The 23,784-nt window shown below is 49.4% G+C and overlaps 2 protein-coding genes across 5 annotated transcripts; one reads left to right on the top strand and one right to left on the bottom strand.

Moving 5' to 3' along the window:
* Positions 1–483: 483 nt before the first annotated feature.
* rnf17 (ring finger protein 17) lies at positions 484–15,726 on the top strand. 3 transcript variants are annotated; one of them, XM_068572277.1, is made up of 38 exons: positions 484–625; positions 1,172–1,284; positions 1,537–1,631; positions 1,738–1,804; positions 2,318–2,407; positions 2,566–2,669; positions 3,420–3,588; positions 3,671–3,747; positions 3,962–4,033; positions 4,516–4,715; positions 4,849–4,950; positions 5,091–5,249; positions 5,716–5,887; positions 6,137–6,278; positions 6,969–7,156; positions 7,243–7,372; positions 7,905–8,067; positions 8,288–8,403; positions 8,726–8,843; positions 9,465–9,582; positions 9,931–10,167; positions 10,239–10,389; positions 10,776–10,888; positions 11,024–11,114; positions 11,202–11,323; positions 11,626–11,770; positions 12,068–12,179; positions 12,308–12,471; positions 12,920–13,039; positions 13,152–13,232; positions 13,356–13,472; positions 13,607–13,660; positions 13,777–13,887; positions 13,976–14,093; positions 14,177–14,312; positions 14,407–14,593; positions 15,150–15,286; positions 15,462–15,726. In XM_068572277.1, the coding sequence occupies exons 1-37, from the start codon at positions 559–561 to the stop codon at positions 15,243–15,245; spliced, it is 4,617 nt and encodes a 1,538-aa protein (XP_068428378.1). In that variant the 5' UTR covers positions 484–558; the 3' UTR covers positions 15,246–15,286; positions 15,462–15,726. The 3 variants fall into 3 exon arrangements, with proteins under 3 accessions (XP_068428378.1, XP_068428377.1, XP_068428376.1); XM_068572276.1 differs by having other exon boundaries at positions 7,902–8,067; positions 15,150–15,282; XM_068572275.1 differs by having other exon boundaries at positions 7,902–8,067.
* Positions 15,604–23,621, bottom strand: cenpj (centromere protein J). Of its 2 annotated transcripts, XM_068572279.1 has the most exons (18): positions 23,569–23,621; positions 22,520–22,878; positions 21,500–21,626; positions 21,184–21,409; positions 20,974–21,076; positions 20,275–20,880; positions 19,212–19,827; positions 18,997–19,129; positions 18,759–18,924; positions 18,551–18,682; positions 18,322–18,453; positions 18,080–18,176; positions 17,766–17,893; positions 17,550–17,684; positions 17,275–17,415; positions 16,721–16,805; positions 16,428–16,548; positions 15,604–15,992 (listed from the first exon to the last, which is right to left on the bottom strand). In XM_068572279.1, the coding sequence occupies exons 2-18, from the start codon at positions 22,844–22,846 to the stop codon at positions 15,800–15,802; spliced, it is 3,468 nt and encodes a 1,155-aa protein (XP_068428380.1). In that variant the 5' UTR covers positions 22,847–22,878; positions 23,569–23,621; the 3' UTR covers positions 15,604–15,799. The 2 variants fall into 2 exon arrangements, with proteins under 2 accessions (XP_068428380.1, XP_068428381.1); XM_068572280.1 differs by lacking the exon at positions 23,569–23,621 and having other exon boundaries at positions 22,520–22,963.
* Between the last annotated feature and the right edge of the window lie 163 nt (positions 23,622–23,784).

The following is a 23,784-nucleotide window of genomic DNA, read 5'->3' as shown; positions in this document are numbered from 1 at the left end:
ATAAATAGACATATTTTTAGGATGACAAGTATTTGTGTAGCTCAGTGCTTCAGTCAGTATGAACAGCAGGTGTGCACAGGTGTGACTAGTGTCACATGACTTATTTTAACCTGTTGGAACAGGGATTATATGGTTTGTCAGATCAAAAGCACCAATAAAATGAGACAATAATGGCAACAAAAAAAGAAAGAAAAAATATGCTCGTGGTCAGTCCTACAAGGGCTTCACAATCCCGTGAACGCATCACCATCATTTAAATAAAGCTCCGAGGTGAATATTACCTGATGCAGTGAGATAAGACCTGTCAGATAACAGAGGACGTGACGAACCATCATATTTAGAGAGATAACGCCACTAGTTTGCTCGTTAAACGAGTTTTTATTTGTTATTCTTTCGTTATTCGAGGCTTGACCTCCTGATCACGCGTCATCGATAAGTCCAGGGTCACGTAAACGCACCTGCGCCACCACGTGACCGGGGACAAGGGCGCGAGCGCGGCACGTTTTTTCTTGGTTTTGAGTAACGGAAAAAAAGAAGAAGCCTTAAAGACGATAAAAGATGGATTCAGGCGACAACCTCAGCACCGTGACGTGCCATCTCTGCGGGGAGGCCTTCAGCCTGCCGGGTAGGACGTCTGCTTTGCTCCCGCGGGGTTTAAAAGAGGTTCAAGAGCAGTTTTAAGTGCTAGCTAAAAGAGTTTTAAGAGCTATGCTAGCTAAAAAAAAAAAACGTCGATTCATCTGCTAACTTTGCAGGCAGAAATTAAAGTTTTGACTATTAATATTTCATGTGCTTATCTTATAAAATATAAAATGTCTAAGGTGTTTTTTGGCTCTCAAGGTCACGAGAGGTTGTAGTTTTTTCGCTAGCTTAAAGTAGGCTCACACCGGAAGTAAGGCCTCAAAGTCTCGCGCCCACTCTATGGCGATCAATAATTATCAATAAAGTTATAACACAGATAAAAATATGTTGAATCCAATCCATTATTAATAATATTGTTGTTACATATGTTGTTCAACTTGTAACTTAAACACAATTGTGTTATTAAAAACATCATTGTTTGTTTTATTTTCCTGCACCTCCTAGTGCAGGAACTCATGTTGCATTTAATTGTGCTTTTAAAATGAATGTGATGTGTGTGCTTTATTTGTCGTCCCGTTTCTTTTTTCAGAGGATGATTCGGACGGAAACCTCCCTCGTTTGCTGCTGTGCGCTCACATCTACTGCACCTCCTGCCTGCTGTCTATTCACTGTGACGGAGTCATCAGATGTCCAGAGTGTGAGGTAAACTGATCCCAAGAAGAGACTCTAAACACCAGTTTTTACTCTGTAAGATAAACTACACAATGCACAATATGAAAATACATTTTTTTATGGTTTAATAAGTTGTATAGCCCACTGAATGCTGCACACGACGGAGAATCACAAAGTTTCTTTTGTTAATTGTAAATTAAATGTCAGGTCAATATGATATAATAGAGAAATGAGAGTATCTGTGTGTGTGACGATGAAGAACCAAAGCTTGCCTCTCTGCAGGTGGAGTCCACGCTTCCTGAAGGAGGCGTGTTCGGCCTGCAGGAGGACAGCAGAATCATCGGCCTCATCTACACTTCTAAAATGAACAAGAAGCGGTACGGCGACGTTTTTTCTACTCTTAAGACGACCCACCTGACCCTCCTGTGGTTCAACACGTGTGATCAGATCGTGTGACGTCACTGTTTGTTTCTCTTTTTGAAGGGGCGACCGAGGAATGAATCGCAGGCGGTACACAAGCGCGCACGCCCATACTGAGGACGTGGAGAAGGTATCAACACCATGGTGTTAATGCTCAGACTAAACAACTCCCTACAACATCGATTATTATATCACGTGAGATGGAATTAAAGTACAGCCTTCGACGTTTTTTCTGAGAAAAAAAATTTAACGTAATCTATTGATGGGAAGTGGTTTGGTAATTTGTATTTAGATTATCATTATAAGCTCTTGGTGATCTTCTACAAGAAAAAACATTAACGCTCCAGTGATCACTTATTTCTTTGGCCACTCGGAGGCAGAGCAACTTTGACGGAGCTCAGGAATATTATCTCATTTAAAATAGTTTCAGCCAACAAGCTGCAAGAAGACGTGGGCATATTTTATTTAAGTACCAGATAAAAACAGTGTTTGTGATCTAATGTAATATTAAATAGCTTAGTGAGGTGGAGAGAGACTTTTACTTAATGTATAATCCTGAAACTCAATGAATCGGACAGAAGAATGTGAATGAAATGAATTAATTCAGATTTAAAAAAAGGTTCAAATGTGTGTCTTTATTTAGCCGGCTGATATGGAGAAGATGAAGAAGTTGGTGGACGAGGCGCTGAACCAAGCTGCAGAAAACCTCTTTGCTCTGCAAAACATCCGCCAGGTGAAGGCTGCACAACCCCAAAAACATTTACATCAAAAATAACTTCACACTCGAGAGATGCACCGGATCGCATTCGGTCCTGTTTGAGAATTGTTTTTAGTCTTTTATATTTTATAATAGTTGTGTGTGTGTGTGTGTGTGTGTGTGTGGTTCTGCAGACGCTGACGGTCGGTGGGGCCGAGCAGGCGAAGAGAGAGCAAGCTCGGCTGGAGATGGAGATCGAGCAAGCGGCAGACGAAGCGCTGCTGGCGGTTCAGAAGTGGTGAGGATGCAAACTGTTCTCATGCTGGTCTTTATCCTTTCTGTACCGATTGTTTAAACGGACAGTTTGGATGTTTAGTGCTGTGTTTGTTTGAGTTTTACTGCAGTAGATTAGTAGCAAGTCAATGTTCTGCTGTGGACTTATTTTAGACTCTCTTAAAATAATTTATATCAGTTTAAATAAACGCTATATTTAGAATATGTTTTATCTCTTTACCTTCAGTCAGACAGGAAAGTTATTTATGTTCTTTCAAACACACCAGACTCCATTGAGAAAAGCAGTAGTTTTAACTCTCACAACACAGGAGTTGTTGCTCTCCTGCTGCTCCCGTCTGTTTGCTAGTTTGTGTTGTTAAGTGACTTTGGTGAATCTGACACAGAATTCACACAATAACACAAACTAACTCACAGATGGAGGCAGCAGGAGAGCAACAACTCCTGTGTTGTGAGAGCTAAAACTACTGCTTTCTTTCAATGGAGTGGTGGTCGATAGTTTATTTACTGGATCTCCATTAGCTGACGCCTTAGCGGCCGCTGATCTTCCTGCAGTCCACAGGAAGGACAAAAACGTGCAAAACATAATGTTAAACCAACAGAATAATAAAATTAGTACAGTTCTCCGCCAGAACGGTAAAGAGGTGAAAATCTTGTAAATATAGCGTTCACTTTGACTGATATAGATTCTTTCTAAGTGCCTAAAACCTCATACGACCTCACTAAATCAACCCGCCTGTCATGTCTCTGTGGACAGGAAGGACGTGCAGCTGCGTCGGCTGGCGCACCTGGAGGGACGGTTCTCCTGCGTCCAAGCCGAGGTGAGCCGGGTCCAGAAGAGAGAGAAGGACCTGGAGATCGCCATGCAGATGGCCAGAGAAGTCCGCCGAGTGCCCTTCCTGGAGCAGTACTGCACCCTGGACAAGGTAGCTAGCAACGCCACCGCGCGCAGCCGGAAACGCTACATACAGCTGCTCTTTTTATAAGTGTGTGTGTGTGTGTGAGAAGGTTCTGGAGACGCTGCAGGCTCCTGTGGATGAAGAGTCCTACAATATGAAAGGCATCACTCCAGACTCCAGGATGAGGTTTGTCATTTTACACTGTTTGTCTCACACACGTGTTTTTTATAGCGTGTGCACGTGACACATACAAAAGAAATACATTTTAAAAAAGCGCAATATTCTCTGTAGAACTACAGTAAGAGTTCAGGTGACGAAATGTCAACAATAACAACAGACATTTCAAATATTTGTTTAATTTCTCCTGCAATTCTCTTGGGAGTGACTTTTTGTGCTCTAGCTGTGTTTTCCAGTCTGAATGTCTGAACCAGAGTCTGCTGTTGTCTCTGAAAATGGAAGTCGGCCCAAAGCTGTGAGTCCTTTTAAATATCTTCCACTTCACACCGACTATGTTGCTAAAGGTTCTGTGCATTAAAAAATATCTACATAAAAAAAGAAAACCTTCCTTTTATTTTAAAAATGTTTCCCAGTACGTTTATATTTTAAACTTTACGCTAAGAACGTTTAAGAACTGACTTCAACATATAATATGTCACTCGCTCTGTTTTTAATAACAAGAGTATCTCAGAGAAATGTATGTATTTATGTTGTGTTAATAAGGATTTAATCCTGATTTATTTAAGTAGAATACATTTCCAACGCTCCTCAAACTCAATCTCATTAAAAATGTGACCGGCTCCCCCTGGTGGCGCAAATCTAAACAACGTTTTCTGACAGTTATCTTCTGCGTTATCGGCAAATGTAACACAATTAACCAACGTCCATATTAACGTGAATATTACGTGTAAATGTTTCCTTCTTTCTGACTTTTCACTCTTTGCTCTTCTCTCTCAGGCAAAACGCAAAAAGCCCGAACAGGAACTGTCTCTCCCCGAACCCGGAGCGGGAGAACCCGGAGCGGGAGAACCTGGAGCGGGAGAACCCGGCATCCACTGGTCCGTCCTCACGAGGCGCATCCCCTGCGACCTTGACCTTTAACATTGAAAGTCCAGACGTAATTGTGGAGGAGCTTCTAAACGAGGAACAAGAGAAAGGTGTTTTTTTTTTACTTTGTCGCGTGTTTCTTCACGAGTTTGACTTTTTTTTTAAAGACGTGTGATCCAATCAGAACGCTGAATGCAGGACAGAAGACATTTTTAATTTCATTTTTAATTTGTTTTTGTGAAGCGCCGAGTCCTCTGGCGGCGGTCCCGCCCACCGGCCCCGAGCTGGCCAATGACAACGAGAGAATCCACAGGAGGAGGAGGCGGTTGTTTGATTTGAATAGAGGTGACTTTCACTTTGACAGTTGCACATTGTCAACTTTACAAGTACATTAAATGTCTTCAATCGTCTCCAATCTTCCTTTCTTCCCATACCTCTCTGTTTATTCCCTCGATGCCTATTCCCTTGACTCCGCCCTCTCCCAGTCACCCACTGGGTGGTGCTGAGCCACGTGGTGAATCCCAGTTACTTCTACGTCCGCTGCGTAGCCGAGGAGAAGCAGCGCGAGGTCCTGTCCAAGAAGATCAACGACTTCTGCTGCAGAGACAGCTGCCGCTTCACCTCCTGCGACCAGGTGGAGACGGGTGGGTTCTACTGGTTTCCTCTGCTGCTCACTGGTTCTACTGGTTTCCTCTGCTGCTCACTGGTTCTACTGGTTTCCTCTGCTGCTCACTGGTTCTACTGGTTTCCTCTGCTGCTCTCTGGTTCTACTGGTTTCCTCTGCTGCTCTCTGGCTCTACTGGTTTCCTCTGCTGCTCTCTGGCTCTACTGGTTTCCTCTGCTCCTCACTGGTTCTACTGGTTTCCTCTGCTGCTCACTGGTTCTACTGGTTTCCTCTGCTGCTCTCTGGTTCTACTGGTTTCCTCTGCTGCTCTCTGGCTCTACTGGTTTCCTCTGCTCCTCACTGGTTCTACTGGTTTCCTCTGCTGCTCACTGGTTCTACTGGTTTCCTCTGCTGCTCTCTGGTTCTACTGGTTTCCTCTGCTGCTCTCTGGCTCTACTGGTTTCCTCTGCTCCTCACTGGTTCTACTGGTTTCCTCTGCTCCTCAGGTACTCTGATCTTTGTGAAGTGTGAGGAGACCCGCTGGTGTCGGGCCAACGTGTTGGAGGTGTTTCACGTCGGCTGCAAGGAGGCCGTGAAAGCCTGCAGAGCCTCCCGGCTGGTCAGAGTCCGGGTCTTCTTGCTGGACTCGGGCCACAGAAAGAACCTCGTGATTCAGAGGTACGGCACGAAGATCACACGGCAAATATCCTCTTAGAGATGAACAAAACCAGAATGCATGACACGTCTTGCATTTCTTTAGTCTCTGCTCATGTTTAGACCTGAATTAAATAATACAAATCTGCATAATTTGCATGTTTTCCCACATGGATGGTTTCACTTTTCTGTATTTTTACAGTAAAGAGTTAATCATTTAAATATAGCATGTCCGTATCGCTGCAGCAGTGTTTGTCGTAACGTCTCTTCCAGTGAGGAGGAAACGCCAGAGTCCCTCCTGAAGGCCGTGAACGACAAGCTGAGGCGCGTGGGGAAGGTCGCGAAGGCGGAGCTCGACGGCTTCGCTTATCAGGCCATCAGGTGTAGCCTGAAGAACCTGGTCCCCTACGACCCGGTGAGCCTGAAACACACACCGATTTATAACGCTGACGTTTCACTTCTTAACAACGAGCGCCACGAGATATTCTGGAGGTTCAGTTCAGAAAGCAGAGTTGCACAAGACGAAGAAAAGAGCCACAAAGTTGTGTAAAAGTCCTGTAAATGTGTTATATTCATGTGTTCATGACGTTCATTTAGTCTGAAATAATGAATCTGCTTTTAAAGGAAAGAGGCTCAAAATATCAGCAGCATACATACAGGCATCTATATAAATGTTTATTCTTTTAATCAAACTATTGTCTCTCATTCATTTGAGTCATTTAAGGTTTACTGTATGCTTTGAATCCTCATTGTTAGTTTAAATACTACATTTTATCACTTTTTACTGTTTACACACACATTTCACACGTTTGATCATGAACATTTAGTTTAAAGTCATGAACATTTGGTTTAAAGTCATGAACATTTAGTTTAAAGTCATGGAAACCCTCTGGTCAGAGTGTGTATGAGCCCTGATCAACATAATACAGTTAATTCTGAGTTTATTTTGTAGAAAAAAAGAACAGTTGGATGCAGTTTAGTGGGCGCTGTGACGCTGGATCATCCAGGAAAATGTGCATCTTTTAGTACAAATGTTCCGTTGTCGCGTCATGTGTTCTTTGCCGCAGCAGGAGGTTGTGTGTTTACTGTGTGCGTGTGTGCTCAGATTAAGGGCTGGAGCAAAGAGGCGCAGCAGGAGTTGGTCAGCGTGGTCGGCTCGGCCGCGGTGGAGATGCGTCCTCTGGGCTGGGACCGCGACTCGTTGCTGGTGGACCTGAGGAAGACGCCCATGGAGCGAGCCAGCGACGCGCCCGTGTCCATCAGAGAGTACCTGGTCTTCATCGAGGTGGCCAGGTGAGCGGGAAGCCTCGTGAGCGTGTACTTTGTTGTACTCTGTTGTACTTGTACTGCTGCCTCCTCACCCTGCGCTCCGCTCGCAGGTTCTATTCCCCGGTGAAGCCGTGCAGGACGCCGCTGCTGTTCTACCCGCCTCAAAGCCCAGAGACCCACACGGAGCTCCACGCGGTGGTGTCCCACGTGCACAGCCCCGAGGACTTCTACATCCAGCTGGTAGTGTGTGGGTGTGTGTGTGGGTGGGTCGAGGTGTGTGTGTGTGGAGACCTGTGTGTTTGTGTCGATGTCTATATGTGTTTAGATCTCTGTTTGTTTAGATCTGTGTGGGCGGGGTGGGGTGTTACGTGTAGATGTCTTGTGTCGGTGTGTGTGTGTTCATCTGTGTGTTTGTGTCGATGTCTGTCTGTCTATGTAGATGTGTGTGTGTGTGTGTGTGTGTGTGTGTGTGTGTGTGTGTGTGTGTGTGTGTGTGTGTGTTCATCTGTGTGTGTGTGTTCATCTGTGTGTGTGTGTTCATCTGTGTGTGTATGTAGATGTGTGTGTGTGTGTGTGTGTGTGTGTTTTAGATCTGTGTGTGTTAATATGTGTAGATGTCTTGTGTGTGTGTGTTGATGCTCAAACGTGGCTCAGATGCCAGCGTCGTAACTTAGATTAACTTTTTTTTATGATTATAGTTTTCCCTTTTCTCTGTCACTCCGTTTTATTTCCCTCCTCCTCCTCTTCCTCCCCTGATCTTCTCCTCCAGCAGGTTGACGACATGGAGTTCGTGTTGCTCTCTGCAAAGATCCAGGCTTGTTACAGCGAGGCCACAGTGAGGGAGGAGGACGACCTGAGCGTCTACTGCCCCGTGATGCAGCAGGCCTGCGTGGCCCGCTACAAGGACACGCTGTGGTACCGGGCCCAGGTCACAGGTGAGGGGGATCTGTCAGTCTGTCTCTCTCTCTCTTTCTGTTTCTCTCTCTCTCTTTCTGTTTCTCTTTTTGTCTCTCTCCTTGTCTTTGTCGCTTTCGCTTTTTTTTTTCTTCCTCTAAACTAAGTTTCCAAATGTAATTTTGCATGCAACGTGAGTCCCAGTCTCTAAAACAACACTAATGATTTTGTGTGTGTGTGTGTGTCCGTGTGTGTGTGCAGGTCATCCAGTGCGCAGCAAGGTGGAGGTGCAGTACGTTGACTTCGGCAATAAGGAGGTGGTGTCCGTCAGCGACTTGAGGAAGATCAAGGATGAGTTCTTCTCCCTTCCCTGCAGAGTGAGAGCAGAATATAAACGTCCTCCTGCTGTAGCGTTACACAATAATAATATATTCCCCTGCGTCACCTGGCTCTCTGCACCAGGTGCATGTCTGGATAGTTTTCACTCTGCAGAGTGCGACTAGTAGAGAAAGAGCTGCGCGGCGTAGCGGGAGAGAGACTTTTCAACGTCAAAGCTAAATATGACTCAGAGATGCTGTAAGCTGCAGTCGGGCGGTTATTATTAAGTGACCAAGATGAGTTCCTGTCCTGTTTCCTCGATGCAGTTGTGTTATTGTCTGTTTCCACTGTGCAGCAACAGGAAGTGTCTCCTCTCTGCAGGCCGTCCGCTGCTGTCTGTCCGGCCTGGTTCCTCTGGACGGAGACACTTGGAGCGACGCCTGCAGCAACAGATTCATCAGCCTCGCTTTCCAGAAACTGGTCATCATCGTGGCAACAGGTGTGTGTGTTTGTGTAGTAGGGACGGGTATCGTTAGGATTTCATAGATGCTAGTACTGTTAGCGGTTCTTTTTGTAGGTTGTGTGAGGAAAAAAAAGACGGTAGATTGATAAAAGAATCCACATTTCTTTAATATTCTTGGATGTAAACAGAGTTCTCAGCGTCTACTGGAGGCACTTGTAGCCTCACTTTGAATCTTTGTCTCCTCTCTGACAACATGTGAGTCTCACGCTGGACTCAGACAGACAGACAGACAGACTAAGATGCAAAGAGAGAGATACAGAGATACGAAGGGAAAGAGAGGCAAATACAAAGTGACAGAGACCCAAAAAGACAGCGATGAAGATAGAGAGACAGAAAGACGAAGAGGCCCAGAGAGAGAGACGGAGCGAGGAGGTTTGAGTCAAGGACGTCTCACTCCAAGACGAATAAAGAGTATTTTGCTAATTTGGAGCCGATTCTCGTTGAGAACAGAGTTTATGAGGGCCTCCCCATCAGAAATAACAAGTGTTTGTGCGTTTTCTGATTTCTTCGTGTGTCAGATGCTCAGCTTGTATGTCTTTAATCTCGCATCACTTGTTTTCATCGGCGTCTTCATGTCCTTCCCCGTACCTCTTCCAGAAAAAGTCCGGCACACCGAGCCTGTGCCGGTCAAGCTGTTCGAGAGCAGCCTGAACGGACCGCTGGACAACATCGCTCAGCTGCTGGTCAACGAGCGGCTGGCCGCCTTCAGAGACGGGTGAGGCCTCGAGTCGTCTTCAATACAGCATGAAGCTCATCAAGTGAATTATGGTCCTGTAGCGTCACACAGCATGAAGCAGGAGACGCTCTAGGGGGCGGGTCTACACCCCTCATGCACATACAATTGTTTAATCTATCAAGGGCTCAATAAACATTATTGCCGCTTTATGTGTTATGCAATTCCAGATGTAAACATTTTACTGCACAAAAAAGATGCAGAATAACATCGATACCGACTTGCAGAAAGTCTGAATTCCTGTTTTGCGAGGGAACTCTCAAAATGCTCGTTTTCTGAATGGAGTCTGGTGCGATCAGGGCTTCAGCGTCTCCTCCCTCTCTCCCGCAGAGCTGAGGCGGCTGTGGTGGCGGCGGCGGCCGAGCCGGCCGTATGGGATCCTCCGCTGGAGCTCCGGTCGGCCACGGAGGCCGCCGGCGGCGGGGATCCGGGCGAGGCGGCGGTGGACCTCCTGCCTCAGCTGAAGCGCCCCCTCTGCCTCCAGAACCTGAAGGTCCGAGTCAGCCACGTCAACTCCCCGAGCAGCTTCTACGTCCAGTTCACCCAGTTCAGCTCCCAGCTCAAGAGGTCAGCGCCCACAAACACAAAGACCTCCATCCATCCATCTAGATACATGGAGGTATCTCGCTGTGTTTCAGGATGTGTGAGCTGCTGAAGAAGAAGTGTGAGCTCATGGAGCAGCAGGAGGAACTGGTCTGGGAGAAAGACCAGTTCTGCGCTGCTCTCATCAACGGGGTCTGGGAGAGAGGACGTGTCTGCTGCGACGTCACGTCCAGAGACGCTGCTGAGGTACAGAAACCGCTTTTTTTTGTGGCATAAAAACACACAATTAAAGTGTAAATAACAGATATTATTTTTTATAGTTGATCTATTTTATATTCATGTGCACACAAACATCTTGCTTTATTCTAGTTCATCACCAACACTCCAATTTACTAGATTACACCTGAACGCATCACAGGATCGTGATCATCATGTAAATGACGTGAACCAAAGTAACGTTAGCCGTGCTGCTAACGTTACTAGCTCTCCTGTTGGTTCTCTGTTAGCGGTGCTGCTAATGTTACTAGCTCTCCTGTTGGTTCTCTGTTAGCGGTGCTGCTAATGTTACTAGCGCTCCTCCTGTTGGTTTGACTTGATAAATAACGATGACCTCATCTCTCTGCTGGTACCAGGTGATACGCTGTGACCATGGCAACAAGGTGAAGCTCCACGTCAACGACATGCGGCCCCTTCCCTTCTCCTTGATGGGCTCTCTGGCTCTGGAGTGCACTCTGACTGACATCAGGTCACAGACACACACTCACACACATTCTGACTGACATCAGGTCACTAACACACACACTGACAAATGCCTGTTTGAATGAAATAGAAACAATAAAACTCATATCTGTATTTGTGGGTTTCCTTTTCCCTGTTCCAGGCCTGCAGGCGGCCGCTCCACCTGGTCGGCGACGGCCTGCGACCTGTTCTCCTTCTACCTGACCGGAGCCTCGGCCTATCTGACCATCAAGGTCTTCCTCTCTTCCTACCGTCTCCTCTTCCTCTCTCCTCCTCCTCTTCCTCTCCTCTGACCTTCTCTCCTCCGTGTGGCTGTGCAGGAGATGACGGACGAGCGTCCGCTGCCCGTCACCCTGTCTTGCTCCAACGAGACGGGGCAGATGGTCAGCATGGTGGACTTCCTGGCCAGCGAGGGCCTCGGGCTCCGGGAGAGGAAACCAAGGTGTGTGTGTGTGTGTGCGTGTGTGTGTGTGTGTGTGTGTGTGTGTGTGTGTGTGTGTGTGTGTGTGTGTTCAGATTCACTGAAGTTTCCTTTTATCATCTCTTCTGATAAATGTTAGAATACATAAGTATGCTGCAACAAAGCAATTGAAACAGAACCTTTAATGTAAAGCATTAAATCAGAAATACACACACAACCAGAAGCATAGACTTCTATACAACCAGAGGAGTCGCCCCCTGGTGGTCAGGAGAGAGGATGCAGCTTCAGCTTCACTCTGACAGTCTTTTTGGTTCCTCTTGCAGAGATGCTGCTGTTCCAAAGCCTCCAGCGGGCGACTCTCAGACCGGCGGCTCTGATGGCGACAAAAAACAGATTCCCACAGTTCGTTGTGTTTTTCCTCTGCAGCCCCCGAAGCCGACGCCGCGCACCGTGATGACTCCTGAGAAGGTGAGCTCGCTCTCTCTGGACAAGAAACCTCCTTTCGTCCGCCTCGAGTCTGTGTCAACGCAGAAATGCTTAGAATATGATATTAATATCTTTCCCTGTAACTGGGGTCCAATGTTTTAATCGTCTTTTTATTCATGTTTTTAAATATTCTTTTTTCATTTTAAATTGTTTTCTTAGGACACAAAGATGTCGTCACTTGAGGGACTTTTGTCAGAATATACAGTTTCACAAAGTGTCCATTAATACAACAACAATGTGTGTGTGTGTGTGTGTGTGTGTGTGTGTGTGTGTGCGCAGGTAAAGACCAGGTTGTACCGCCCCCCCGAGCTTCTGGGCCTCGGTCCCGTCCAGATCACGGTTTCTGCCGTCGGAGAGGACGGAGTCATTTACACCAGAACTCAGAGTGCAGGTTCACAAGAGACGACGATTCTTTCTGAACGCTCCTTCAGTATTAGAATGAAACTCTGCGTCTTGTTGTCTTGTTTACATTCTGTGTCTCTTGTTGTCTTGTTTACATCCTCTTGTGTCTGTGTCCAGACGGTCGGCTGGAGCAGCTGAAGGAGCGCATCCAGCAGAGCATGAAGACGCTGCCCCGGCAGAAGCCCTACACCTGGAAGTCGGTGCAGGGCTGCGCCGTCATCGGGCCGGACATGCTGTGGTACCGAGGACAGCTGCTGGAGGTGCTGGGAGGTCACGTCAAGGTCGGCATGTCGACCAGCGCTTACATACAACCTTCATCCGTTCATTTAACCAGTCAGGATTCACCCTCTATGCCCGAAAGCAGCTTCACTGTTTCTTCTCTGTGGTCTTCATTGTCACTGACGTATAAAAGTCGTGGTTGTATAGAAGTCTATGCTTCATGTGTTAAAGCTGCATTCTCTCTCCTGACCACCAGGGGGTCACTCCTCTGGTTGTATAGAAGTCTATGCTTCATGTGTTAAAGCTGCATTCTCTCTCCTGACCACCAGGGGGTGACTCCTCTGGTTGTATAGAAGTCTATGCTTCATGTGTTAAAGCTGCATTCTCTCTCCTGACCACCAGAGGGTGACTCCTCTGGTTGTATAGAAGTCTATGCTTCATGTGTTAAAGCTGCATTCTCTCTCCTCTGGTTGTATAGAAGTCTATGCTTCACACTCCTCTCCCTGACAGGTTCAGTACGTGGACTACGGGCTGGTGGAGAACATCCCGGTGGTCCATGTGTACCCCGTGCTGCTGTGTGACGACGTCCCTCAGCTCTGTATGTCTTGCGAGCTGCACGGCATCAACCCCGTGAGTGTGTGTGTGTGTGTGTGTGTGTGTGTCTGTGTCTGTGTGTGCGTGTGTGAGTTCTTTGAAGACGATACATTTGCTTCCTTCTACTTCCTCCCTCGTGTCTCTGCAGGTCGGTGGGCGCTGGCAGAGCGACGCCGTGGCCTTGATGAGGGAGCTGCTGGTGGATCGCTGCGTGGACATGAGAGTCACGGTAGAACAGCTGGAGACGTCTTTTCACGCGTCGCACCTGAATGCACCACCTGCACCATAGTATTAGTGAAGCTAACACAACCTGTACTGTATTTTGTATGTATTTACATATGTGCGTGTGGAGGCGCTGCCGGCTGGCCCGAGGGAACCCCTCACCGTCGAGCTCTTCCTGGACGGGTTGAGCCTCAACAAAATCCTGACTCACCACCAACACGCCTCTATGAACGCCTCTCCACAGAAGGTCTGTGATGATGATGATGATGAAGCGGTGCTGCCTCAGTTCCCTCAAGAACGTGTGTGCGTGTGTGTGTGCGTGTGTGTGTGCGTGTGTGTGTGTGTGTGTGTGTGTGTGTGTGTGTGTGTCCGTGTCCACAGGGGCACTCTGACATGGCTCCTGTCCTCCTTGACGAGTGGGAAATCGACATTGAGGTGAAACTTCCCCTGAAGCCAAATTAACTGTAGTTTGTTTCTTTGCTGTCTCACAATATTATAAACTGCCCAAAAAAATCCATTTGCCTCCCTCCTCCGGTCCGGACGCCCCGCAGAACCTGAAGGCCCCGGAGGAGCTGATGCTGGGCTGCTTCATCCAGCCGGCGCTGCCGCAGGAGGGAGAGCAGTTCCCCGTCCGGGTCAAGCACCTGCGGACCCCCAACGAGGTGAGAGTGGGTTGTGTGTTCGCTCATGGAGTCGCCACCGGGCGGCGCTGGCGAGGCCCAGCTGACTGCAGCTGGTTCCCTCCCTCAGCTGTTCTTCTGCCCGCTGGATGGAGCCGTGGAGGTGGACGGAGAGACGCTGGACGAAGCGCTGACCCGGGTCAACGACGACGTGGACGCCATGCAGCCACTCACCGACTTACGCCGCGGTAACGCTTCGTTCCACCGCTTCACCGCCTGCGTTCACACGCCGCCGTCGCATCAGCTGGTCTCTTGTTTGCCGACCCCGCAGGCGGTCCGTGTCTGGCGCAGTACAGCGACGGGCGGTTCTACCGGGCCCAGATGAACGGGTTCAGCAGCGTGGAGCCCGTCAGGATCCTCGTGCAGCACGTGGACTTCGGCTCGGAGGACCCGCTGCCCCTCAGCAGGTTCGAAGCTCCGCCCCCTGGCGTCCATCGAAACCCCCTCCCCCTCTGATGCGTTCGAGGACTGGACTCAAAACGTGTCTGCATGTCGCTGCAGGCTGCGCCGCATGCCGGCCGAGCTGCTGCGCTTCCCGGTGCAGGCGCTGAAGGTCCGCGTGGCCGGCTTCAAGGCGCCGAGCGGCGGCGCCCAGGAGGACGTGCTGCCATACTGCCCCGACTGGAGCGTCAAGGCCACCATGGACATGCTGGAGCTGCTGCACGGGGACATCACCGCCTCCGTCGTGGTGAGTAGTACGAGTACTGCAACGTGTACTAGTACTACGACGTGTACTAGTACATGTCCTCAGAGGTACTCGGTCATCGTGTCCTTTAAACTCTGTGAGCGTTTATTTCTGTCCAACTTTCACATCTCTGCAGACTTTGCAGAAGGAATTACCCACAATTCATAGCTGTTACATTATCATTAAAAATAGTCACACCATCACTAACGTCAGTATATTTCACCTGATATTATATACTTCTCATCAAAATACAACAATACAAGGCAAGTTGAAGTACTCTCCTTTATTTTACGCTGTGGAACGTCTCATGAAACCAATAACAGGTCTCATGAAAAAATACTTAGAATCTGTTAAACTTAGGGATTCGTCAATAAAACATGATTAAAGCATAAATAATGGAGCTATGAAGGAGAAAGGCGAGCAGAGACTTTATGACAGACATGATTTTTATTAAAGCAGATTTAGTTGTTTTTGTCAACCAGTAAATTGAGCTGGAGCAACAACAACATGACTTCCTGTCTGGACATGAAATGCCTGTTTGTTTGTTGTTGTTGTTGAGGCGCGGGCGCCGGAGCTCACGGTGCTGCTGTACAACGAGGACGGAGAGCTGGTGCACCGCCCCCTGCTGAGCAGCGGGCTGGCGGAGCGGGAGTGAAGACGAGGAGGAAGAGTTCACTCATCACATCACTACTGTATGTGAGTTTTATAATGTTTATATTGTACATATTTATATACTATCATTTATTTTACTTGCTATATATTTTACAAAATATATTTTATAAAATACGTTAACATACATAAAATATATACATATATATAGTATTGTATAATAATAGCAGCACTGTGGTAACTTTGGTTTCGTCTCCTTCAGGTTTCCTCGCTGCTTCCTTTGAATCACCTTTAGTTATTTTGTTTTGTTGTGAATGTTTCTAGTTATTAATTGTTTATAATAAACAGATTAAAAGCCTTCAAAGTTCAACCACGAAGAGTCTCCAAAAAAACATTTTTATTTTACAAAATATACAAAGCTAAGAAAATAAATACGTATTCAACATTTTTACAAGATAAAATAGTTGTAAACAAACATTTCATAACGTCTGGAGTTCCTGTTAAATAAAAACAAATAAATTAGTGAAAAGGCTTCCGACTCGTCTCCTGTTGCTTTGGCTGGAGGCCGCTCCGCCTCCTGGGAATCGAACCCGCGGCCCGCTAGGCGCCGCTGTCCAGCACCACGTGGCCGTGGCGGTCCTTGACCCGCAGCCGGCCGTTGGGGTAGCGGGTCTCCTGCCGGCCGTCGGCGTAGACGGTCTTGGCGGTGCCGTCCGGGTACTCCCTCCGCTTGAAGCCGGCCGTGTGCACCTCCTTCTGGCCCGTGTTGAACAGGATCTCCTTGGTGCCGTCCCTGCAGGAGCAGGGAGGAGACCCCGTTAGCCCAGAGCTGGAGGTCACGTGACTGTCGGTCTCAGCCGTGGATTTAAAGCCCGAGAGCTTTTTTAACAACTCGTAGAATAAAATGTCAGATTAATGAGAAATTAAACATTTTGTATTAATTTAGCTGATTTATGAGACTATGAAGAAGCAATTTAAAAAAGGTTGTGAGGGGAGATGTGTCTCTGGAACGATCAATAACATAAGTGTTTAAAAAAATAATATCTTAAATGAGAAGAACCGTTAACGTTTTACTGAAGGAATGTTCTTTCTTTTCTTCACTGCCTGCAGAGAAGTCCAAACTTGAGAGTAGTGAGCAGTATGACCAGTAGGATCATATAACCAGCAGCATCATGACCAGTAGGATCATATAACCAGTAAGAGCAGTATGACCAGTATCGGTTCTTACGGGCTGACTTGGATCACGGTTCCGTCCGTCAGCACGCTCTCCTCTCGGCCTCCGGGGAAAAGGTTCTTCACCGTTTGGTCCGGGAAGACGATTTCTTTACGTCCGTCTGGGAAATGTTTCTCTGCAGAAGGAGAGAAGCAAACAGAACCAGTTTGAACCCAGTCACCCACTGGTTTTCACATTTCACTGGAATTCTGATGACTTCATTAAACTATCGAGCTCTTGTACTTTGTTGTCCATGTACTGCACACCAGTACTTGTACTATCAGATCACATGACGAACCGGTTCTCACCGGTCTGGTTGTTGGGGAAGTGCAGCACCTCCACGCCGTCGGGGAAGGTGACGTGTGTCGTCTGGGTGTTGGCGTAGAAGTAGATCTGAAGAAGAAGGAGGGTCATATTTCTACTTTTACCGGATAAAAACAGTCAAATTTAAATACTCTCTCAGAGCGTGGTAACGCGTGGGCCTCACAGGCCATCCATCCCATAATATCACTACTTTAGTTCTCGTACAGACCAAGAGGCTCTCTACAGTTTGGTTTGTCCCTTTGGGCTTCCGTAGTAAAAACTTCCTTTTATCGTCATGAATGTTTTATTACAGTTCTGCAAACTGATCCTCCGAAAAGCAGCACGCCGGCCCTTTAAGGCGGGTCCGCCCCCTTGTTGGAGAAACTCAGAGTTTAAACGTTAAAAGTCTTCAAAACACCTCAGACCACGGTGCTTCATGAGAAGAGCATTACTTCCTGGGGGCGTGTCTAAACGCAGAGCATTACTTCCTAGGGGCGTGTCTAAATGCAGCATCACTTCCTGGGGGCGTGTCTTAACGCAGCGGGCTCAAGGCTCTCACCACTCGCTGGTCGGCCGTCACCTCCTTGGTGTCTCCATTGAAGAACGTGATCTTGACCGTCTGCCCGTCGGCTGAAACCTCCTTCTTGGTGCCGTTGGTGAAGACGACGAGGCGCTCGCCGCCGGTCAGGAGCGTCTCCACCTGGAGAGACACGCCTACGTCAGCAGCCGCTCACTTTTATTTATTCATATATGTTCTGCATACTTTCTGACTCATATTGGCCGTCTGAGTCAAAGTATTGACAGACGAACTAACGCGCCGTGCGCCTCCCTCACCTTCCCGTCAGGGGGCGGCCGGACCTCCTCCTCTGAAGGACTCGTCTCCTCCTCTGAAGGTCGGACCTCCTCCTTCGCTGACTCGGGCTCTCGCTCCTCGCCGCCCTCCGGCTCGTTTGGCAGAGACTCGTTTCTCTGCAACGACACGAGAGACGTGAAACCGGAGGGATGAAGGGATGAAACGGTGAGGCAGGAAGAGGAGGCGCCGCGTCGTACCGGAGAGACGGAGAGCTCCTGGTTCCTGCTGGCGGGCGACAACCTCTCACCGGCCCTCCTGCCAGGCAACGAGGAAGAGGAGGGGAGGCACGGCGCCGATGGCCGCCTCAGGCTGCTCTTCATCCCAGCTGATGAAGAGACGACGAGTCAGTTCAACTGAACAAAATGATCACTTTGTTTCCACTGAGCTCAGAACACAAAGAAACTCCATTAAAGTACGTTTACATCATTTATTCCTCAAAACAAAACCTCACTGCGACGTTCCTGTGAGCCTCCAGTCCCTGTTGTTGTTGTTGTTGTTGTGGTGAACGTACCTGCAGCACCGTGACTGCTCCTCCTGGTGGCAGCAGCAGCGCTGCTCTGTGGAGGACTGACGCTGCTTCCTCCTCCTCCTCTGGAGTCGAGAGGACTCTGAGAAGAAAGAAACACCACGAAGACGTTAAGGAACGGCCTCGTCACTCAAGTCTTCAACACCACGAGAACATGAACACGCAGGAGGATGAACGTGTGATGTAATCATGTAATAATAATATAATGTAATAATAAACGAGCTCACAGCAAACTTCACTCCTTTGGTCACAGATGTGCTGCCTTCACTGGTCCTGGGATCTTTGGCCTCTTTGTCCCTCTCTGCGTCCGTGGGGGGTTTCCTCCAGCTGCTGAGGCGCAGCTTCTCCAACATGGTGATCTGAAATATTAACCAAGAGGGAAAATATACTTTAAAGGACTTTCATCAACCTTGTAAACCCGTCACAGCGAGCATCATGCGCTCCGCGGTGGGGCACCTGGTCCCGCAGGGCGTCGTTGTCCCGGCTCAGCGAGTCCACCTGCTGCCGCAGCCGGCTGTGGGCGGCGGCCCAGCGGCTCTCCCGCCCCTTCAGCTCCTCCTGCAGGGCGCCCAGCTGCTGCTTCAGCACCTGTGGGTGGGGGAGGAGGTTAAAGAGCTGCACCCATAACTTCACCTGCTGCTCCCTGTGGACCTTCTGGCCTCACCTGGATCTCTTCGCGCTCCTTCTTGTCGGGCCCGGCCCGGGCGGCCGCCGCGTGCCTCTCAAACAGCCGGCGCTCCTTCTGCAGCTTCCTGCTCTCCTCCCTCTTTAGCTCCTCCCACTCGGCCTGCTGCTCCGCCTTCAGCCGCTCGTACGCCGAGCGCTCCTTCCTGCCAGATAAAGAGCCGGTGAGCGGACGCGAGAGGAAAAGAAGGAGGAGCAGAGCGACTCTGGTTCCTCACCCGAGGAGCTCCTGGTTCCTCTGGTTCTCCTGCCGCAATCTGCTGACAGCAGCGTTCTCCTTCTTGAACCTCTCGATCTCCAGCTCCAGCTCCACCAGCCGCTCCCTCAGCTGCCGGGACGCGAGCTGCTGTCCTGCAGGGGAGAAGAGAGATCAACACGTCACGCCGTGCGGCTGCAGTCGCCACACCATCCAAATTTGTTGCTAAATTCTCACCCGTCGTCTCCTCTGACTTTTTAGACTCGGGAGCAACGGGAGGAGGATGGAGAGGTGCATTCTGGGCCTTTGGCTTCAGCGAGGGGAACAGCCTGGTCATGAGCTGAGAGGCGGGAGGAAGTGGAAGAGCAGGAGCAGGATCCTCCTCTTCTTCCTCCACGGCTCTGCTCACCGCCACCTTCCTCGTCAGAGTCCTCGTCTCCGGCGCCGGACCGACCGCCGCGTCCTCCGGCTCGTTCCACGTGTCGACGTCATCAAACTTGACCGCCTCCTCGTTCAGCGTGGACTCGTCGGTGCCGCCGTCCTCCCCGACATCGGCGACTTGCGTCTCGTCCGACGCCTCTGAGTCCTCGCCGCTCTCCTCGTCCTGGTACGACCGCTTGTCGTACGGCGGGTTGGACGGCGAGGGGAAGCAAAAGGCCGTCGCTTCTCGCTCCTCGAACTCAGCGCCGCCGCTGGTCGACCCGTCAGAGTCCTCGCTTCTCGTCGGAGCGGCGAACGCGTCGGAAACGCTTTCACGTTCAGAACCGGCGCCGCCGCCGGGGGGCAACTTGATGGGGGTGGAGGAGAGCCGGCGGGGGTCGAGCCCCCGGTGCTGCTGGTCCATCTGAAGAACCTGACGAGAACAGAGTATTTTACACGGCGTCCATAGTTGTTCTTGCCAGCTTTCTGTCCCACAATGCAACGGAGAGAATATATTTTTACCAACAACCTGGTTAGCGTCCAACAGAGAAGCTAGCAGCTGAAACCAGTTAAAACGTTTCCCTACGACGCTGCAGGGATTTATTTTACGATATCGGACAACCGACGGCAGAGGGAGGACAGGAAGTGAGGGCTGGGGGACAGAGCGTGACGGCGTTTGGCCACCACGGGGCACCGACACAGGAGCTGCTCCACCAAAACAAGCTAATGCGACTACAGTAAAAAAGATATGTTATGGCCACTTTCATGAAGATATCTGCACTATTAAAAGAAACCGCCGTGGCAGTAAATGTACCCAGACATCTGAGACCTGAAACATGAAATGTGAACGATGAGAGCGGCGATGAGGTGATGTACGCACCTTCAAGACGAAGGACGAGTTGGAGGAGAAGGAAAGCTCCTCGGCCGCCTGCTCCAGCAGCTCGAACTCGCCGAGCTCCACGTTCTCCAGCTGCCGGTCGCAGTGCCACCGCTGCAGCTTCTCCTGGAACGACCACTCAAACGAATCCTGTGGACCGCCGCCGGGCTGCTGTGCCCGGTTGAGCTCGGCGTTCCTGGCGTTCCGCTCCTTCAGTTTCCCCGGCCGCCTCCCCTCCTCCAGGTCGCTCTGGATGACCTCCGGTGCTTCTGTGTTCTGTCGTTGGTTCCTCCCCAGAACCTTCGTGGGCACTGCTTTGCTCTCCGGTCGGACGTCCGGAGGGGGAGAACCGAGACCCCTCGGCCGGTTCTCCTTGTTGAGCGTGGCGGTCTTGCGCTGCACGGCGACCCGCTGGACGCCGACGCCGCCTCTCTGGATCGCCGCCGGCTCAGAGTTCCTGCGGCAGACGGCTCGGGCCTGGACGTCCTTCTTCGGCCCCGTTTTGGGCAACGAGGCTTTGCGATTGGTGGTGAATCTTGAGAGGCCCTCGCCCCGCTTCAGAAAGGCCCTCTTGGGGGCGGCGTGCACAGCTTGGACTCCACCGTGGCTCTGTTGAAGTGAGGAGGAGACACGGCGGCAGTGTGAGCATCGCTGGTGCTTTGCTGGTTTCTGGTCCTGAGGAGAGGCTCGTTAGACTCTCACCTGCTGTTGCCGGGCAGACTTCAGCCGCTGCTCCTCCAGCCTCAGCTGCTCCTCCAGCAACTCCTCGAAAGTCTTCCGCCCCCCGACCCCCGGCTGTATGGGTCTGATAGAGGAGGCACACACACACACACACACACACACACACAAGCTGCTCAACGAGTACACACACACACAACAAAGCGCTTCACATCAGCTTACGGCGGTGCTGACCTCTCACAGTAGACGTCTTCACTCAAAGCCCCGCCTCCGTTCCTCGGCATCAGCGTGTCGTCGCGTTCGTGGAAACGGGAAATAACCTCTTCCTCACCATCTTCCTCATCGTTCACCTCCTCACAATCCTGAACGCCTGGCTCCAGGCGAGGGTCTGCATGGTGGTTCACGGGGCAGCTCGGTGGCGTCTCTCTGGAATCACACCGCCCTGAAGCCTCCGAGTCATCTGTGAGATACGACAGGAAATAAATATACACACAAACTACGCAATCACACACTCGTTGTCGTCACACTCGCGGTGCTTCTTGCGGCGTACCTTCCGGGCCGCGTTGGGACCCGTTCATCATTCCCAGCAGCCTCTGCTGCTCGTCCTGGAGGCGCAGCAGCTCCTCCAGCTGGTGGGCCTTCAGCTGCTCCTGCATGTGCTGCTGCCATTTCCTCAACTGCACAAAAAACAACATGTCTATGTGAGCCATGGAGCCCACACACTCGCACTCAAACAGGAGGGTATTTCAAGAGGCTTAGACGAGGCGCCAGGCGTTACATTAGCTTACTGGTCGCAGAGGGTTTGACCTGTGACCTCCCTCTCTGACACTAAGTACAGCTCAGCCCACCGCATCGTCCAGCGGCTGCACGTCCTGACGGGTTAGCGTGTAGCAAGGTGCCGCTGACCTGCAGGCACACACACACTGCAGCCACTACTCCAGGCCTCGCCGACATAAATAGCCTCAGAGGAAAAGTAAACAGGACGTAATCAACATGAAGCCCACACAAAGGGCCAGAAGATCACGCCTTCAGGGGTCAATATGCTGCACAACTTAATGGGATGAGTTGTTGAAGCACGAGATCATTGAGCTTCAGGACCACTGCAACTAAAAGACCTTCTACCAGTAACAAAAGAATACATCACAATGTAAGTTAAGGTGTGGACAATCAGCGCATATATATATATATATATATATATATATATATATATATATATATATATATATATATATATATATATATATAAAAACTCTTGATAGTATTACGGTGACTTGCCAGGAACAATATCAATCAAGGTCCATTTGTCTAAAATAATCTGAATCAAATATAAATCAAAGGGTTCGTGGTCTCATATATACACACATATACATACATACACATGTACATATATATGACAATAGCTGTCCACAGTGTTACCCAATTCAGAAACAAGAAGCCAAAAAACTAAGTACACTACAACAACAACATTGAATTAAAGTAAAAAAAGAATGACTATCAAAATAAAAAGCTGTCCATGTATAAGTACAACACAGACACTACCTGTGAATACAGTAAGTGAACACGAGCTCACCTGCTCCAGCTTGGCCCTGATGGGCAGACCGTCCAGGTCCTCCAGCTCTCCATCGGAGGACTGGCCGCTCTCCGGCCCCTCTGTCCCGGCCTTCTGTACTGCGGGTGACCGGTTCAACCCGTCCACACCGAGGTAGCTGCTGTCCACGGAGGAGCCCGGCAGAGGGGCGAAGTCCGAGGCGAAGGAGTCGTCCGGCCCCCCGAGGGAAGGGGACCCCTCAGCCAGGTCCGGACCGGGTCCGAGGACCACCCCGGCTCTGGTGCTGCCCGGCATCCAGCGCGCCAAGAAGTCCGCCTGCGAGCCCCGAAGCCCGGCCGGAGAGGACATGGAGACCGACCGCGCTGCTGGCTAATCCGGGGCTTTTGGAAGGACAGATTATGGTGGTGACAGGATACAGGTTAATCACACCGCAAATAAACGGCCGTAACACACGCGCCAGGTGACGCCAGGTGACACCAGGTGCGAGAATACTATATATAAATTAGTATCCGGTTTACGCGACGCGTAGCGCTCGATTCCGGTGTTACAGTTTAACAGGCGACCGTGTTAACTGGAGACTTTCAGCCAAACGCGCCTGTTGAAAAATACATGTAGCTATTGTAGCGCGTGTACATATTTAGGTACATATTATACATACATGTGTATTTATTTATCCATACTTATTTATTTATTATGTGTGCATATATCTGGATATATTAGGTATATATGATAAATGGGATGTACATGGGAGGGTTGGACGCTGTATTGAAAATAATAAACAATAAGGCATTCACGAGGACAGCTATACGTGTTCACTTTTTTTAACAGCTGTCGTAACCACGACAACAGCGGGCGCGTTCGTCTGAAAGTTGCCAGTTAACACGGTCGCTTGTTAAACCGTAACACCGAGCTACTTGAGATACACAAACAAGTTTTTTAAACCGGTCTTACGCTGTCGTGACGAGGCAAATACATTAGCAACGTTAATATGAGCGTAAAAAAAACATGGTATTTACCGGTGACATAGGTGATACTGGACGGAAAAAGTGCGTTTTAGAAACATAACTTACAACAATTTTCGAAGACTGCCGCCATAGGAAGAGAAAGCCCGCGAGAGTCAACAAATCAGTTGTTGCATTGTGGGTAATGTGGTTTAACCGTCTTTTTCTTCATGAAGAAAAGGCTGTACCCTATTAGTTTTTTATGTATTCGTTCAGTTTATATAAACGAGCATAATAGTTTAATCATACATCAAACACCTGCTTTTCGGAATACATTTTTTTAAT

Source organism: Clinocottus analis, unplaced genomic scaffold (genome assembly GCF_023055335.1).
Source record: "Clinocottus analis isolate CAN_PGR_092001 unplaced genomic scaffold, fCliAna1.0.p SCAF_12, whole genome shotgun sequence".
NCBI classification, from domain to species: domain Eukaryota; kingdom Metazoa; phylum Chordata; class Actinopteri; order Perciformes; family Cottidae; genus Clinocottus; species Clinocottus analis.
This window is presented reverse-complemented; position numbering and strand designations above follow the sequence as displayed.

Bases quoted from the DNA above. Each gene is read 5' to 3' on its own strand.
- cenpj (XM_068572279.1), bottom strand. From the start codon at position 22,846: ATGTCCTCTCCGGCCGGGCTTCGGGGCTCGCAGGCGGACTTCTTGGCG. The intron at 21,627-22,519 runs GTGAGCTCGTGT...TTTTTTGTGCAG, and splicing joins TCAGGGCCAAGCTGGAGCAG to TTGAGGAAATGGCAGCAGCA. The intron at 18,925-18,996 runs GTGAGGAACCAG...TTTATCTGGCAG, and splicing joins AGGAACCAGGAGCTCCTCGG to GAAGGAGCGCTCGGCGTACG.
- rnf17 (XM_068572276.1), top strand. From the start codon at position 559: ATGGATTCAGGCGACAACCTCAGCACCGTGACGTGCCATCTCTGCGGG. The intron at 11,771-12,067 runs GTGAGCTCGCTC...GTGTGTGCGCAG, and splicing joins CCGTGATGACTCCTGAGAAG to GTAAAGACCAGGTTGTACCG. The intron at 14,594-15,149 runs GTGAGTAGTACG...GTTGTTGTTGAG, and splicing joins ACATCACCGCCTCCGTCGTG to GCGCGGGCGCCGGAGCTCAC.